General features: G+C 42.2%; 1 protein-coding gene across 1 annotated transcript in view; it reads right to left on the reverse strand.

The window, feature by feature from the left end:
• Positions 1 to 5,761: 5,761 nt before the first annotated feature.
• fam135b (family with sequence similarity 135 member B) overlaps positions 5,762 to 19,044 on the reverse strand; it is a gene marked incomplete at both ends in the record, with an annotated part of 25,326 nt that continues 12,043 nt past the window's right edge. Inside the window, 13 exons of the mRNA XM_080531765.1 lie at positions 5,762 to 5,967; positions 6,475 to 6,588; positions 7,239 to 7,349; positions 7,524 to 7,675; positions 9,272 to 9,369; positions 9,524 to 9,615; positions 9,738 to 9,904; positions 10,186 to 12,259; positions 12,914 to 13,068; positions 13,307 to 13,380; positions 15,217 to 15,372; positions 16,824 to 16,873; positions 17,036 to 17,189. Of these exons, the coding sequence (XP_080387891.1) occupies positions 5,762 to 5,967; positions 6,475 to 6,588; positions 7,239 to 7,349; positions 7,524 to 7,675; positions 9,272 to 9,369; positions 9,524 to 9,615; positions 9,738 to 9,904; positions 10,186 to 12,259; positions 12,914 to 13,068; positions 13,307 to 13,380; positions 15,217 to 15,372; positions 16,824 to 16,873; positions 17,036 to 17,189 (3,603 nt within the window). The remainder of the gene's footprint in view (positions 5,968 to 6,474; positions 6,589 to 7,238; positions 7,350 to 7,523; positions 7,676 to 9,271; positions 9,370 to 9,523; positions 9,616 to 9,737; positions 9,905 to 10,185; positions 12,260 to 12,913; positions 13,069 to 13,306; positions 13,381 to 15,216; positions 15,373 to 16,823; positions 16,874 to 17,035; positions 17,190 to 19,044) is intronic.

Here is a 19,044-nt window from a genome sequence, read left to right on the forward strand (position 1 = left end):
TAGATGTGTCTGGTTTCAGAACTCCCCAAGCTCTATAGTTACAGCACCATCACCCAGGAGAAATGATATGGATGTGTCCAAGTACACTCACCACCAATTGGTGGGTGTTGCTACAATTGCTCTGGGAGCCTGGATGTTATTTCTCATTATTACCAGGTCTCGGGTAAGCTGACAACCTTGAAAAGGATGAAGGTTGTGGTCAAATTAAACAATTGTCTTGAAATTACTTTTAGTGTAGCTTTTGTTCTCTTGTTTCGATGGAAAGCATAGAAGGTATGCTGACACAATACTGGCCAGCGAGGAGTCTACAGTAAATGTTAAATATCTCTGGATCAATATATTGGCCCATACCTCTGCTGTATGTGAGGCTCACATTAAAGATGTCTAGGACCTATACATCGCCTCAGAGGTTACAGAGAAGCTCAGACAGGATATTCCAGATCATTCCAACAGTGCTCCATCTGCTGGAGAGTCTGATCATAACAGCTTTTGGAATGAAAAACTTGATCTGAAAATTGTGGAGTAGACAGTAAAAATGGAAATGAATGATGGCTTTCATACTGTAAATTCCAAGTTCAAGGGTCATAGACCTTGATGTCAGCTATTTTTTTAAATTATTATTTTAATGTTCAAGTTCATTGGAATAGATATATTTCTGAATATTCTTGCATTTGAAAAATAAGTCAGTCGTGTCTTATTCAGATTGCTCCCCTGGTAGGTCTGATTGCTCTCTGTAGAATATCATTAGAAGTAAACAACTCAATTGAATCTTTGTTCTTCCAGACAGATGTACGGTAATCCAAACGCCAGGAGACCTGCACAATGCCATCTGCTTCAAAACTCATAATGCTACTGCAAGAGAAGAGTCTTACTGTGTGTGTTACGGTCTGTGTTTGTGACAAACCACTAGGAAGTAAACTGTTCGCTAGAAAGAGTGCGGGTGTTGTGTGAGAGCTGTGCAGATGAGTGAACAGATAGTGAGAGCAGACACTCACATGAATAGTTCATGGGTCTAGATACATTGTTGTGTTCCCATCATTAAGGGACATTACTTTAAAAGAAGTGAGGTAGCATAAACTGTTCAAACATTGATGGCATGAGTTACGTGCCTGAATTTGATGATATCCACAGACATTTGGCAATGAGATCGTAGGTGCCATGGATGACTACCTTAGGACTCTTCAGGCAGATTACATTCACATTTACATTTTTGGCATTTAGCAGACACCTTTATCCAAAGTGACTTACAATAAATACATTTGTCTAAGTAAGTGAATCATTTATCCATCAGTCATCGCAAGAAAAGTAATCTCTGTTCGGGCCAGTCATAATGCTGGAAGGATTTATATACAGTAGAGAAAACTAACAGGAGGGTGGGGAGGATACAATGATACAAGATACAATCATGTTGATTGATCACACTGAAAGATATTCCTGAGATGACGTTGACAATTGTTTTAATTTGGTGAGTTTATCTTCTTTTTTTTTTTTTATTAAAACATTGATTCTTGGCCAGGACACTCTTGTAAAAGAGATTTTAAATCTCAATAAGATTGTTCCTGGTGAAATAAAGGTTATAATAATAATAATAAGAAGAAGAAGAATCATGTTTTTGACCCTGCGGGAACAAGCCAATAAACAGGATACACATGTAGGCTGTCTTTAAAAAGTGCTACACATTCTCTGCCTCACAGGTTGTGCACATACTCTACCATGAGCATCACTGATCAAAAATACCAAACAATAATTCCCGAAAAAGATCCAATTACTATACTTTTGCACAGTTCTGCCATGTTTACACCTCATTGTCTTTCCTCTACTTACATATGAGATTCACCTCATCAGTGTCATAGCGGATAATGAGACAATGGGAGATCTTATTACCTTCCTCACCGACAGATTCATGCAGCAATAATTACTCCCACAGGCGGCTTGCTTATTGACGACGCCTGCTCAAAGTATCACTCTGGGACTAATGATCTCCCCCTTCTCCAAGGCAAACAATGGAATGAACACCGTTTCAATCAAGTCAGAGTGATGGATTTAACGACAAAATCATTTTTCCTCCCTTTTATGACCAAGGAAATGACACATATACAATGAGATGGGTCTCAGAGGGGAGGTTTTGTTTGGGAGCAAACTGTAAACAGGAGAGGTTGTTTCTTTTACTCTGATTCATCGCATTTGATAAGCGAATGAGACTGACAAATTGCTGTAAACTCAAAATAAATGAAAAGCATTACTGTGTCTGAGCATAGTTCTCTCATCAGTTTGCGGGGGGGGGGGGGGAGAGCAGTTTCTTTAGGGGGGAGAGTTATTGATTTGATTCAGAGAGTACAGAGACGGTTACACTGGGATTCCACAAGCCTCTGCTGGATCATGAGTCCAACATGCAGTGACAAATGGACAGGGAAAAGTGGAAAAAAAACACCTCCAAATCAAATGGACTATGGATTGTTGTGGCAGGGATTTATGGCTCCAGGGCTTCCCAAACTAGGAAGTCATAAATTGATGCAATTGAAATGGTGCCTCAGTTGGGGATTGCTGCTTTGATTCGTTTATGTCGGTTTGCTCTGGACTCACAATACTAATGGTGAGTGATTGTTGTCCCACAACAGCGGTCGTTAATAGAATATACAGCAACACAAGTTAAAGGGGACGACCAATATGTCTCTGTGGACTTGAACTTAGGGAGTCAGTGTCCCACTGGATACAGCCATCTGTCATACACAACCATAGGTTAAGTAGGCCCTTTGTTTACTGATGGTAGTCCATGTAGTAAAATGACAACCATCCACAGTATCTAACAAACCCTACTGCATTACACTACAATGTTCTTTGGTTGAAAGCAAGAAAGCCAAATCATACAATTGCGAAAAAAGAAACTTTTTATTATAATATCATGTTGATATTGTTGATCGTAATATTATGTCATGTATGTATTTATATTTGTACATGGGACACAAGCTACTGAGGAACACATACAGTAAGCAAACATAGAAAAATATTAGAGTAATATTGGCACGGATGAAGTTCTATATACTGTACTTTACAGATTATATTGATAGCAAAATAAATACATAATTAAATAAATACATGTTAGTCACAGTGAAGTCAAACCTTTTTTTCATTACATTCACGTCAAACATTTGGAATTGTGTCAGATTCCAGCACATTACTGAAGAGCAGACAATGATAATACGATCTAGGTAAATCTCATTTCACAGACATGACACAAAGCTGCCTTGGAGCATTACAGTAGTACATAAGCACACATACAGTGTCCACCCACCTCACACACACTCACAGACGTCAACAAAGGAGTATTCACTCTCACAATGGTTAATACAAATCAAATACAGACACGGTTCAGTCAACCATGTTAGGGCTTGTAATGCTGTCAGATGTACAGTAAAAAGCTGAAATAAATTCCAGAATTGGAAAAATATACATCTCTTGTTCAGCTTCTCAGGGTTCATAACAGCACCAGAACCAGCTCCACCAATTGACTGTGAAAGACCAACCGGTAATCACATTGCAAGAGTTTTATCAAAGAAACCAAAGTCAAAGCCTGTTTTATCAAAGCAACCAAAGCAAAAGAATCAGTTTTCACTGAAAAGAGCTATTCACATTAGTAGAGAGCTCTTTCTGCTGTGAAAAAGGGAAACACCTAGGAAACCATAACAATATGACAAAATGACTAAATTAAACTATGCAACCTGGAAAGCAATCCATGCATGAATATCAAATCCATGCCCTTGGAGAGCCTAATCTCCAAGCATGAAACGTTTTCGCCCCTCATCACTTTTACAATACGTGACCCTGTGGATAAACAGATCATGGCCCAATGGGGGAAAAGCAAACAAGCCAAAGCCCCATTTCAGCGAAGGCGTGGAGTGGGGGGTGTAGGTGGGAGGTGGGGTGGATGGGGGGGGCGGGTCTGGGGGAAATGTAGCATGATGCCTGGCAGCTCCCACAGATTGCTTACGCAGCTGTAGTGGCTCGTGAACGATCCCCACGTCCTAGAGGGAGCCATTTAATTAGAGTCAATCACAGTGACGCCCTGCTTACCATGCAGAGCTACAGCAAACAGAAGAAGCCGAAAGGATCTCAACGAAAAGAAAGAAAGAGCACTTTGAGATGTCACCTTTTGTACTCAAGGACAGAATAGTTCTACAAGATGGTACAGACAGACAGTTGAGGTCAACCTTTTACATTTTGGCCTGGACACATACATCCTTCAATGTCAGCAGAGAAGAACAAAGTACGTACACATTTGAAGGAAAGAAAGACAATATCTTTGAGTGCATGGACACTTGCTGTAAGGTCCACAATAAAGTGCACTTCATCAGTCAAACCAGTGCATCCTTCTGATTCGAACGTAACTTCTAGATGCACAGATGAATATTGAACCTTCCAGTAAAGATACTATGACTGCAGCTCTCCAATGTAAAAATGTTGTCAGTTTGATCTTGATGGACATAGCCGCACACACTAGTAGAGAGACAGTTCTACTCAGAAGCAGGAAAAGTGACACCTTTCTTGTTATACTGCTCATCTCATGTGATAGTGACATGAAAGGTTCAGCGCACTAAAAATAATTAGATACAATCCTTGAAGCAGCAAAACCACTCCAGAGCTGTTTCACTTACAGTATGCTAATCTTTATGAGAAATGGGGGAACATATCAATTCAAATGTCCCAGGGATATGTCCTGTAGCACAGTTACTTTCATGAATTAATTATCCTTTAAATCTTAATCGGCCCAGAGAAAACCCGAAAATGTGTTATTACACACTTGAGTCAGCAGCATTAATACTCCTACTTTTACTCTCAGTAAAATCAATACAGAACAACCCACATCATATCTTTTGAGAGGAGGTTGGAATATATCTGCCCAATGATCAGCCTTCTTTTAAAGAACACATAGGTATTATATGCTTAGTGACTTCTCAGCTGAACTCAATGTTTTGAGACACATACTGTAAATGCTGTAGATATGCAATATATATCAACTTGTACAAGAAGTGTATAGAACACGTTTGCTTGCACTGTACTGTATATATAGACATGGTAGATTCAGCCTTACAAGTTGTCAGTGTGTTATATAAAATCCTCAACAACACAATTCTGATGGAGGTACTGCATGGATAAGAATGAATAAAAAATAAATTATTTAAAATTATATTATCTAAGTTCCTTTCTTAAAAAGAAACGCTTGTACTTTGTACAATAAAATATCCCCACAGTTCTCTGTGGACTAAACATGTCTACTATAAAATGTACAATCAAGGAGATATTAGCTAAATGCTAAGCAAAAAACCTTAGTTTTTAAGACCTTCATAAATGTAACCCTTCAAGTACAATTCAACCAGTGTTCCAGACAACCCTCTTCATCAGGTTCTTAACGTCAAAAATGAAATGCTCTTGATCATAAATATAATTTGGTAGTGCTTTGGATGAAGAGATGTTCATAAGGCCTACAAAACACCACTATGAATCATATGATGTCAGTAGTTCTGTTAACATAGACAGATCTGACAACAATCAGAAAGGACTTTCCTTTTAAACAGTCACATTACACAGACATTGTATGATAAACGTTTATAGTGCTTATATATGGGTTATACAGGCCTTGCGTCTACCTCTTTGACAACGGGGGTATACATACTTTATATACACTAAGCATAGTCAGGGTGAAATCCCCTATCTCACCATGTCCCATTTGCCATAACATTGAGGGTGTCCTGTATCACCCCTTCTATTTGAAGTAGTTGAGCCCTGCGACCAGGAAGAACTTCTCGAGGAAGAGCTCTGAGTCCAGCACAGCGATGTGGGCGGCCCTGCCGATCAGGGTGTTAGCTGTGTTTGGCAGAGCGTGGAACACGTTCTGTCTGATCAGTCTGCAGTCCTTGGCCTCTGCCAGGGGCTGGAGCAGGTTGTTGATCATTTCTGTATACACTGGGCCTTCAAAGCAGAGATAGAGGCAGAGACAAAGACACAGGTTAGGTTTTTATAAATGATTGATTCAAAAGCACATACTGTACATACGTATTGGCTAGATGTACTGTGAGTTAGTAGTGTTTAAGGTAGTATGTAATAAATGGCATGAGATATCCTCACACCTAATTCACACGTTACCATTAAAGTATCTCCCTATGATTTGTATGAGTAATGGAAACACTCTCTAACCTACAGTATCAGTGCAAGAAGCTTTCTGGACTTACTGAATCACTCAATATGCATTATATTGTGTACTGTTTTGCTGATTGCTGCGTTCACATAGATTTGATAACCTCATAGTCACAAAAAAAAACATGTTTTAGGTCTTTGTTTAACAGTAAAACCTGCTTCAAATTCCTCAAGAAATTCCATAGCAGTCCTTAAAAAAAGTTCACTATTAGTGGGTCTTGGGCATGTGAAAACAACTTCTACAGGGCAACAACAAAATGAGCTGCTGTTTCTCATGCTGACCTGTGGTTCTGTCTTTGAGCGCTGTCCTGCACATCTCTATTCTGGCAGAGTGGAAGGGAACATAGCGGTCCTGTGGCGATGCAACCAACACCACATTCTTGAAGAACTGGAGCCCTGATAGATTACATTAAAAAAAGAGCAGTGAGTGACAGTGAAAGAATGAGAGAGAGTGTGTGTGTGTGTGTGTGTGTGTGTGTGTGTGTGTGTGTGTGTGTGTGTGTGTGTGTGTGTGCGCATGTGTGTGTGTGTGTGTACATGTGTGTGTGTGTGTGTGTGTGTGTGTGTGTGTCTGTGAGTGGGCCCATGTGCGTGCGTGCATGTGTGTGTGTGTGTGTGTGTGTGTTTTCTATATCATAATGTACCATCATCATCTTCTGACAGGCCTCAACTGATAAAACTATGTTTTTTCTTACGTCGCTTGTCAGTGTGCTTTTAAGAGCGTGCACTGGTGGGTTTCAAATGACAGGTTCTGGATCATTTTGTCAACTCGGCGCGGCTCTGAGAAAGAAAGCATTTCTCTACTTCAAGTCCCTGTGACAAACGATTGCTTTGTTCCACTTGCACAGTGGGGAGGCCTCTCAGAGTTAACTAGTTGAGTCTGTATTAGTGGTGGGCTGACTCATAAAAGAAAATATGACAACAACAAGATGACAATGTTTTCATGAATATTTGATTTGCCTGTGTCTTTCGGTAATATTCTACCAAACACTAAATTACAAAGGACGTCACTGTGCTCTTACACCTCCTCTTGCTTCATACACTACCTGGCTTCTGGCTTAGAAGGTAGAGGAATGTTTTCCGCGGATCTGTATGGTCTCTGAAGGTGAGCTGCAGCAACGAACCGGATTTCTTCAGCTTCTGCATGAGCCACAGACCTGAAATAACCATTTGAATGACAGACACATCCTGACATGACTGAAGATGCAACACTGAATACAATTAGAAGACTGGAAGGAAGCTGCTGAGGAACAGAAACACCCTTGCGGTAGTGGGCTACAGTGTCTCTGTGCTTCGCTGTGCTGTTTCTCCATGCTGAGTGGTAACCTCACCTGTGCTGACCAGTGTACTGTTGTTGTAAAGCGTTCCCAGGTGGGGGCCAGACAGCGAGAGGAAGGTATGGAGCTTGCAGAGGTAGCAGCGGAAGCGGGGCCGTGTCAGCACGGAGCGGATGATGACGTTCCCAAGGGAGTGGCCAATAAAGCTGAGGGCCAGAGAGAATCCAAACAGAGAAATGTATTTCTTATCTCTGCTCAGGGTTCAGGACTTCTTACAGAGTGGGTGGCTTGCACAATAATAGACATGCAATACTGCAAGCTTTTTCTATTCTAGAAGCAATGCAGAAGTTCCTTAATATCTTTGACCACGGATATTCATCAGTATAAAGTGTTGGGGATGAGGCTATTTCTTCTAGTTCATTTGTTTAGGTTTGTCTAGAAATGTTGGACGCTCTGCTTGGCATCGAGCAATATATGTTATCACTAGGACAGGAAAGGTTACAGTATACTATAATATATGCCCTCCAGGGCAAGGTGACATGTTTTGACAAGGTGACATTGAATGACATAGATACAATACAATTATTGACTACATTGTCCCACCAGTCAGTGAGATAGATATACATGTAGATATACATGTCTCATCCCTTTAATTATGGAAGTACCTAACACATTACTGTTCAACCTCCCTCAACAGCAGATTTGAACAGATTTTTTCTTCTTATGTTTCTGAAACTAAATATAGAGGCAATGTGGAAGGTGCCAGCTGCTACAGTAGCAATTATGTCTTAAGTTTTTGTATCCAGTTCTCAAGAGTATCAACTATGTTCAAGAAAGTTTGTGTATAGCAACTCACATACTAAATTGGCACTTAGGGTAATTAATGTACATGATTAATTACTGAACATGATTTGAACTCATTGAAAGTGCTTTGCTATGAAGAGGAAGATGTTTTAGTGCTTTATTTCAAAGTCAAAGGTAAGTGATTGATGATGCATGTAAATATGATGTATTATTAGATTATATGGATTTTCATCATCTCATCATTTAATTTATTTTTTTATTTCCAAAAACTCATAACAGCAGACTAAGCGGGGCTTTCAAATATCTTTCTCAGTTTCATTCTGCCACCTAGTGACTGTGGAAATACACTACAGACATCATGTGTATCCTTATCTAACCTAATGCCATTACTGCTCTGTTCGGCATCCCTCAGTTGCCTTTGCCTAGGCCCCAAGCGGATCTGATAGCTTTTGTGACATTATTGGCTAGACGTCTAATACTAATAAAATGGAAATCACCAACACCGCCTACTCACACTCAGAAATGTTCAATAATTTACAACTTGAAAAAATTGAAAGGCTCTGCCAAGATATTTGAAAATATGTGGGGGCCTTTCTTAGCCTATGCAGAGAAATTCACCTTCCCAGTTATCCATGAATAAGACTTTTATTTATTTATTTATTATTTATTTATTTTATTCGAACCTGCTAAGGGTATTATGCTTACTGTAACGTGTGTGAAATAAGAAAAATGTTGTTTTCTGTAATATGACACTTGTCATTCACAAGTGCTTTTACACTGTTTTGTGATTAAAAATGCAATAAACAAAAGTACCCCAAAAATAAAAGATTAATGTGTATCCATTGCCACTGAGTTTGGACTTCACTAATCATCTCTAGTACCTAAACAATGATGTAATGAAGGACTTACATGTTATGTTTGTTAATGTTACATGTTATATGTGACTGGAGAACATGGCCCAGCAGCTTTAGTTGACATAGTAAAGGTGGTAGACTGACCTTATCCTGCCAATGGTGAGGTTATAGAGCTGGATATGCTGAATGATCTCATCTAGCAGTCTGTCTGTCATGGTGTCAAAATCGGCAAACGTGTCAGCCTGCAGCAAGGGGAGGGGAGAAGGACCATGATGTCAGCATTTTATACCAAGCTGTAAAACGCTTCCAAACACTGTTGTTATACCCATTCTCAGACTCATTCTCTGAAATCATTGCCATCTATCAAATGTGTAAACTGAACATTAAGATTGATACCTGGTTTCTCTCTGACATGAGGAAGTCCAGTCTAGACCCTGGTAGGCCCAGTTCAATGAAGGTCTTCACCAGGCGAAGGTCTGCACTGTTCCCTAAGATGAGACAATCATCCAGTGATTATACTGTACCAGAGTGAGTACTGGCGCCATCTGATCCTAGCACTGAAGTAAGGGGAGAGAACAGAAATACTTTTTGGGCATGTCAACGAGCTCACCGTCAAGGCCATGGACACATACAACCAGGTGGATCCCATCATCAAACTCCTCGTCTTCCTCCTCGGGGGGGAAGTAGGGCAGGTCGGACGCCAGGGTAGGAAGGTCACTGTACAGGGTGGCCTGGAAACTCAGCTCCTTCAGAAGATCTTCTTTGACTTTGTAGAAACTGGGACATAGGTGACATGGACACAGGTAGTAGTGAGAGGGCAGTATATCTATGAGGACATAGGCTAAATCATAACAATGGCATTCTCTACACAAGTTTAAGATTCTGTCTGTTACAATAAATGTGAGCGCATGAACATACAATTGGAGGCACCCACAATCAGAACTAATTATGCATCCTTGTATGGCTTTAATGCACATTGGAAACGACTTCCCCGTTTCAAAAGTACACATTGACCCTCATTGATATAGCCAGTTTGTTGAGCAGAGACATAAACTCACTGCAGCATCCTCTCGTTGGTCTCCTCATCTGTGCCCAGGGCATTGGACGAGGATGAGGAGATGATGCCAAAGGAGCCCAGGGGCTGGTGGGTGATGGGGGAGGTGGCCTGGCGGGCAGAGATGCCGCTGATAGAGGGAGAGTCTCGGAGGACAGAGGAGAAAGGCAGGCATGTGGGGGCGCAAGACACAGACATGTTCACCACTTCCACAACCTTCTTATTCATGAACGCTAGCCCCGAACTGGGGATCTTAGTGGGTTTACTGTGACAGTCTAGGTGCTGCTGCTCTCTCTCGTTGTCCCCGAGCCCTATAAGGTCTATAGGCCTCGCCATATCATTAGCTGAGAGACCTATGAGGTCATTGGGCCTCTGTGTGTTTTTGGGGATGAGCTTGAGGACATGGGAGCCCTCCCTCTCAGAGGCCTGGGGCTGTGAGGCGTTCTGGTGTTGATCCAGCAGCTCCTTGTCCTCATGGTCAGGCAGCCGCATCGGATGGAAACTTTGGCAATCCTCCCCAGCTGTATTATTCTCCGCATCCACCACACTATTATGTGGACAGGGTTCGATTCCACAGCTGCAGGGGGCTACTTCCACTTCAAAGAGAGACATGTCTCCCGAGTTCAACTGCCTGCTGTCTCCGTTATAGTTCTTATCCTCCATCTGACTGAAAATTGCTGCACTCTTCACATCGTGCCCCTCGACGAACTGTTGGAAAAGCAATACTTCAGGGACGCCACTTAACACTGACTTAATTTCTGACGGGCACTCTGGCAGGTCTATAGTATCAGGACTAACAGTCTCTCTCAGCACACTGTCACTCTCAATGGAAACAGTGGTTTCCTGTATGACTGGGGCCACTCCCCATTCAAAAGAGGCTACCTCAGGCAGTTCTCCCTCCTGGATGTCCTCTAGAGAAGAGTGGTTGACCCCAGAGGACTCCTGCTGTCTTAACAAGCCCCCTGCATTGATAGTGCAGCTGGTGGTGGTGGTGGCGGTGGGGTAGCCCTCCTCCAGCTCATACCCACTGGTTCCCTCACTCTCCGTGTCTAGCTCCTGATTGGCTGACCCCTGGTCCTCTTCCGTGTCCTCCGGACTGCTGATTTGGGGGGCAGAGACAGACTTGGTGAGCTTGCTAAGCTGCCTCAGCTGCTCCTCCTCCTCGTAAGGCAGGGAGCTGATGGAGGTGAGGGAGGCCTGGATCCCTCCGCTGGGCAGACTGCTGTTGCTCTCCGTCTGCAGGCCCTCTAGGGAGCTGCGGTGGGCCGGGTGACGCCGGGTGATCAGGTGCTGCAGGATCTCCCGCTCGCGCCCTCGCAGCGCCTCCACAGGCCAGGCCACGGAGCTGGGCTCACTCTCGATGCCCGAGTCAGAGATGACTGAGGAGGAGCGTTTCATGATCTTGGAGCCACCCACCCCACCCCTGTGAGTCAGCTCTCTCCTGAGGTCAACCGGTGTGGGGGGCGTGATTGGCTGGTCTTTGATGGGAGCGTGGGGGGTGGATAGACTGCTCAGTGGAACATCCTCGGTCTCGTCATCCACAGACTGCGCCAGTGGCATTGCAACGTCCGACTCTTCCTCATCTAAACAGTTTTCTCCTGTGCTGTTGGTTTCATGGGTCACTTTTTCACTGTTAGTAGGTTCAGGAGGTTGATTCAGGAGGTTGGGGTTGGAGGACAACACTAGTACTGCCTCTCCTCTGTAATGGTCCACATCAGTCGGTCTGACTGTGATGTACCTCAGACCTAAACCTGAGGTCTCCTCCTCTGCCTTTATCTGGTCCTCTAGGTCCTCTGTCTTAGTTGGGTCTATCTGGAGAGGGGCTGGGGGGGTCTCTTGACCTAACACCACCCCCTTGCCACTTCTAATGCTGGTGGTGCTCATGCTCTGCTCTCCAATAAGAGAGACATATGTAGGCAGATCCATGCAGTCCTCACTGTCGGAGGGTTCCTCTGTTATTGCTGGTGAGCTGGTGCCCTGGTGGCCACATGTGGCACTGCGGTTGGCAGAGATGACATGAGGGTCTGAGTTGGACTGCTCGTCTGGGGCAGGAAATGTTGGCACATGTGATACCGACTCTGAAAACAAAAATACAAATAAAAGTTAAATCATATTGTGTTTACAATGAATTATGTTGATAGTATGTTTCAACATAACAAGAGCCGCTTTTCGACTTTTCGGTACGCGCCAAAGCTTACTAGCTGCCAGCTAGTGCTCAAAGCCAGGTGCTTCGAGCCTAGTGAATCATCTTGTTTTGTTGAATTTCCACAGTTGGGCTTTCTATTCCCACCCTGTATGGTCTCCAGTTTGTTTACATTCTGCAGGTGGTGGTGGTAAGTTGGTGAACTATGGAGGCACTAGCAACACATCTTTCCCAGGTTCTGGTAACTTAAGCACATTATTACAATTGTATTTGTAAAAAGCACTGTTCACATCCATTTCATTGAGTAGTTACAGTGAACCCACCAAGTTTGCTAGTGTGCCATAAAGCACTTGGAAGACAAGAATATCCCGCCCTCACTCTAAATTGCGGCCCTAGCCTTGTTTGGCCTAATAAGGACCAGAGGGGTAGTGGAGGCAAAAAGCCAATGTTTTAAGCAGTGAAAAGGCCTGGAGTATTTGTTGAAGCCCAGGAGTGACTGTGGAAAAGTAATTGGCCTTGGCAAGCGCTGGCACTAACAAGCCTATTTAAAAATGTTTTATTGTTGATAGGAATGGAAAAGCAGTATCACCTGTGCAAGGAGACTCAACGTATCGGTCTTCAAAGATGATGGGTAGGCTATTCCAGTCTCCATCTATGTCCAGGCACTCGACAGGTAAGGGGGGCATCCTGGTCAGGTAATCTGAACTCCGTACCTCCACAGCGATCTGGCCATGTCTGTTGATCCTGTAATGAGAACATGTCATATTCACTCAAACAAAGCCAACATCTTTGCATTCAGAGGATAATGCCTTTTAAGAAAGCTTGAGATAATTCTCATTAAAACTGTATCTGCTGCTGTATCTGGTTGGTGCTCAAAGTGAATTGTTCCTAGGGGACTTGTCAAGTACTACTCTGCTCTACTTTACTCTAGGACACCGAGGGATGTAGCATACAACCATTTTCCCAGAATGTTAATACTTACAGCTCCTCTTGGAACGTCAATGATGCCTCCTTGCGGTGCTCTGTGAAAAAGTAGGCCTCTGAAAACCGCCTGACCTAACATTAGGACAAGACATAAACAGGAACGATTTAAAGAACCTAACCTTGTTAGAATGCATTAAATTCAATGATTCAATTTTCTAAATGTTAAATTAAAAACAGAACATCTCACTGTCAGTTTGAATACCATATGCTAATGCTATTTTGTCCAATCACTGTGTTACATCAAACAAACTAATTAAAATGCATCTCTATGTGAGTCACAGAGCATGACAGACAATAAACAAGGAACACTATTTCTGGCAGTTTTTCCCTTGCTAATGATGGGATAAGTGTTAATTAACTATCTTGTGGGTGGAAGCATGAAAATATCCCCTCAAGGTGATCTAATATAATGCAGAACTGTCTTCATTAATCTCAGACATGAGATATGAAACCCTGTCAAATATAAGAGCCTTGAGACTGCCTACATTGAGTACCAGATTGGGAATAGTTTTATATTAATATTACTCATCTCATTGATTAGATGGAAATTACATTTGCCTTCTCAGATGGTGTCAAGCCATGCCAGCAAGGTCTAAAGGTCTAATCTTCTACACCTGTAATGTAATACTACCAGGGTAGACAACCTTCTAATCAGCGTAGTGTGCTCTGGTGCAAATAATTCTGACTTTTATTCTGGCTTTTTTAAAGGCATTTTTAACGAACTCCCAGCAGAGTCAAAACACGAAATGTTGTGATCACTACCTTTTCCAGTTGACCATAAACTAAAGTATTTAAATGCTGCTATTGTTTGCGAAAGATACTTACACTGTACTAGCTGTACTGTGTGGTAGGTTACTAGCTTCTATCTATGTTACAGTAACGTGTAAGTGTTCTGGCCATGTAAACAGTAAAACATGACATGGATTTCAAGAGAGATCAGTTTAAATGCATACAACAACTGCAGACCAGACTTTGAAATAGGAGCGACACGCATGAACACTAAGATAATGCCCGCATTTCACAAGCATCAATTATTGGGGGGGACAAATTGTCCATCTATGAACATTGAAGGGGACGTGTCCCCCTGTCTCCCCTTATAATTTCGCCCATGTATATATGGTGTCATAAAGTGTTTAAGAACACATCATTTGTCATAAAGTTGGTATATAAAGTCGGCTTAATAGAGCACCTCTTTAATCGATTCGGTTGGGCCCATAGCTATGGGACGCACACTTGTGTATCTTTCGCTGAAGACCCCGATTCAATCATGCCTGGTAGAGGCCGGAGACGTTTGCAAGTAATAACCCCGCCTATAAACCGTCCCCAAAAAAGAACGTGGCAAGTGCACCATTTAATCCTTTCCACTCTACACTCGCTGACTGTCCAAAGCGTACTGTAGCTGTATTCTTGTGGCTAGCTACAACATAACTTATAATCCTATGATTCTCCCAGAGCATTAGGTTGTCTTGGCTGGAATCCTGTGGTTGAGCTTGACATTCAAGGAAGATGTTTTACACATTTTGGTAAACCAAGTTTGTCGCCTTTCACATCATGAGCAGCTGTCAAGATTTAATACAGTAAAATATATTGTATATTTAGTATATCTCTAGGGCATTTTTGCTTTTATTGGGATAGAGACAGTAGAGCTTGACAGGAAGGATGGGTGAGAGAGGAGTGATGACATGCAAGATATGTCGAGGGCCAGAATCGAACCAAAAACCTTGCGATGATACACCACTAAGTGCCCGCCCTTGGCTAGCTTTGACAAGCTAATTGTCTCTCACCCTGTTTGCAGGATGGTTGGCTAGCTCCTAGCTGTTTTGGTGTGTGTCCTGGCCACACTACACTTCACACAGAATGTGAAAGATGGTTGTATTCTCATGAACAGGGCTGGTTGGGAGAGCTCACCCGCAGTGTGTGGTGCTCCTGGGCCAGGTAGGACAGGATGTGGGGGGAGGGCACAGCAGCCTCCAGGAACTGGGTCCACAGTGCTGTCAGCTGGGAGCAGAGCTGGGTCACGTCTCTACTGATCTGCTCTGCTACCTTCTCATGGCCTCCTTGCAGCTAGAGTGGAGGAGAGGAGAGGAGAGAAAACAGAGGGATCTCTCTCAATGCTCATACTGGTTAACCTGACATTTTTACAAGTGAATGTAATGAGCAGTTATTGGAGAAATGACTGAATTGATACTGTAGAAATTATATAAAAAATACAATGGTTATTAAATTATGTGCTTTGAACCAAGTGGAAAGGAATGAGAAAGTTGGCCTGTCCAGCCGTGCAAAGGCAGAAGCTTCAAAAATAAATAAATACTAAACTACCAAAAAAAAAAGAATCAGTTATTGTCACTTTTGGAACATTAAAGATCTACTTTATCATGTGGACAAATGTCCATTTTGTTGTTTTTTTGGAGAAAATAGTGGGTTGTCTTCCAAATCCCTAGTGAAAGCCAAGGCAGATTCAAAGTGAAGTTACCGTTCTGGAGTTACGGTGTTATGCCTCTTAATATCTGTCATCGAAGCATTTCCTGACACATACACACTCACGCACGCACACACACACACACACACACACACACACACACACACACACACACACACACACACACACACACAGTAGCTTGAATAAAGTGTAAAGCAGTGGTTGTTTTTTACTAACGTTACATCTAGATTTTAAGAATGTCCCATTGCTCTCAAGGGAAAATGTGGGTGGAGATGGCTTTGAAATGCAGACACCAAGACACCAAGGCAATCTATTAACTGCTCCCAGAATGCAAACAAAGCAGTGGAAACAAACAATAATTAGATATAAGTAATCGTAAATCATATGCAATGTGATAGCCCGACACTGTCAGCCAAGGAAACATCGCAAGTGTGTTAGGACACACTTAGCATAGACACACAACACTAAGTAGCCAAATCACACACACAAGCTCAGCAGGAACATTTCACAATTAAATAGATAGCCTACCTTTTATTGTAACCTGATAAAAATCCATTGCAAACAAAAAGTCCTCTGAGAAGTTAAATGCTAGAGCATTATACTCGCATTACTCGCTGGCATTCATCCAATTCAATCCAAAACATGAGTTATTATATTAAGCCTAATTGTGCCATGATCACTAGATTTTATGTAGCTGTTATATCATATAGGCCTTTAGTGATCAGCAACCAAGTGGAAGTTAATAACTTTTTGCTTTGGCATGACCTCTTATTATTTTGCAGACAATGCAAAGAGTCATTAACATCTGAATAGGGGTCAAAAGTCAAGTTTGAGCTAAAGATTTGTATGTAGATTGAAGAATTGAATTGGAGAATTGCCACATTTCCAATATTCTGCCTACAATTTCAGCTGCCTACAAAGTCATTTGGCTGGACAACAATACAACTTTAAAGTCATTTAACACACTCCGGCGACTTTTGTGTCTTTTGCCTTTGTAGGGCAGTATAGCTGTCTAGTATTCTGTCTAGTATTCAACACGTTTGTTTCCGCGGTAACCCTCACATACCAAACCTACCTGTAATTCTATTGTGAGCTGATTTAAGGTTTCTTCAATAGGTAGCTCCTCTGTAGAAAGAAATGTATTTGTAAAGCAAGGCTCACATCTACTATCTCACATAGACTATAAATCAACAGATAAGTAAAGCAAGTCAAACCTTTAAAATAGCTTTGTCAAACAGTAGTTACAACATTAGGTGGACGAGCTGTATGACTGTCTTTTTGCCTCACCTATCTCCACCTGCTGGAGCTGAGGAATCTCCTTCATCAGAGTTGTGTAGTACGTGCGTAGGCCTCTGTGTACCACCAACAGGAGGCGACAGAGTCTCCTGTGCCATGTGTGGGCTCTCTGCAGGCAGTTCTCACTGGGTACATAAAAACTGCCCTGGAAAGACACAAGAGGAAATGACAATTACTATTATAGTTCAGAATTTACCCTTGAGATAATTGACAACTTTAATGATGGCCATGTACACATACTTGGACTTTACAGCACTGGCAGTGAGGTTAGTGTAGACTTGTCATTGATCTTGAGTGTAAGAGGAGCTTATTTATGGTTTACACCAGTGTGTTAAGTCCCAATAATTACCTGAGGCTCAAATAAGATGTTGAACATTAGCAGAGCCCTTAACACAGCTTGTTCCCAGTTGTAAAAAAAAAAAAAAAAAAGATCAATGTGTACGTGGCACTAAAAAAGGTAACACTTCAACGTTATATGGCCTATAACAGGTCGTATAGACAGGAACTAACCCCCAGTACCCAGACTTCAATAATGGCCACAGATGATGTGTTATCTACCAGTTGTCAGACAGCGATCTATGTAAAGGAATGATTTGGCCGTCTACGGCCTTCGCACACAGGACATCATCACATACTCCATCCCCTTGGTCCGGACCATGAAAGGCAAAAGGGCGTTCTCATTTGCAGCCCCTTCCTCTTGGAATTCTTTACAGCAGAGTCTGAAACTGTCTCATCTGATCCCTCTTTCCAGTTTCAAGCTCTTGCTGAGAGACATACAGTGCAAGTCCAAGATTTGTTCTTGCAATTGAGTTGACCCTCCCTTTTGCCCATTGCTGACCCCTCCCTGTCCCTAGCTCTTTAGCTGTCTAGTTTTAGGTTTTGTAGTTTTAGTTTAGTTTTAGATTATCTTAGACTGTTTTAGACTAGTTTTAGTTTTAGACTATGTAGTTTTAGTTTAGTTTTAGACTATGTAGGCCAGGTTTTGTATTGCATTTGTTTGTGGTGGATGTTGTATGCCTGTGAACAGGTCACACTTGAAAGTTAGCCCTTGGGGCTCAATGTGTTTTTTACCTGTATAAATAAAGGTAAAAAAAAAAAAATGTGGACAAAGACAAGGGAATTAAGTACTATTCAGGGCTATCAGTCTATTAGATTATGTGTTATTTTTTTCTTTTAGTTGATTCATCTACAATTGTTTCACCTTACAATTTAGGTGGTAAGAGACATTCGTAACAAGAAACCCAAAGTCGTGCCTAAACAACGTGTGCGGGAGCAATAGGGTACTTCACAAGTAACAATTAAATGAAGGCCTCCAAAGGTGCAAATTGCCATTCCTATTCCACAGATTAAGACAAAAGGGTGCTAATCGCTTGAACCGAGCTTCCTTGGTACTGTACAACACTGGTGTTTACTTGGCTACATATTACTCACTCTAGCTTCAACTTCTTCCATGGTCCGATATACTGTACACATAGATACAAAACGAAGTTGTGCAAACCTTGTGTTGAAAAACAAAAGCTTACTGTATCATAATCTGTGTGCCTCCTTTTCTCCAGCAGATGGCTCTCTAACCACAAACCCAGAGTGCTTTCACTTGAGCATCATATTATCTCTGCAAACCTATACTCTACAACAGTCTCCCTCGCTACTACAACTGTAAATGGATACAAAGGAAAGCACACATCCAGCACTGGAGGCATACCCAGGCCCAATATCCTGGTTGTGAAATAATGTTATTCTAGTCCACTACCTAAAGAGGTTAGACACAGCTATCATCTTTTGGAGACTGTTATGGACCCAGAATGTCACCGCAGGCCATGCCAACACACAGGTCTCCGACACGGATGCCTGAGCTTGAGTTCAGCCCCCTGGCTGGCTGGATGTTTAGCCAGCGCCAGTTAGTTTTAGAGGCATGTAATGCTTGTGTATCTGGGGATGTACTGCAATTTGCTGCAGGGCAGTTTAGTGCCGGCCCTTTAATCACACCTGGGTGTGCTCTG

Source organism: Nansenia antarctica (genome assembly GCF_963989245.1).
Source record: "Nansenia antarctica genome assembly, chromosome: 5".
NCBI lineage: Eukaryota > Metazoa > Chordata > Actinopteri > Argentiniformes > Microstomatidae > Nansenia > Nansenia antarctica.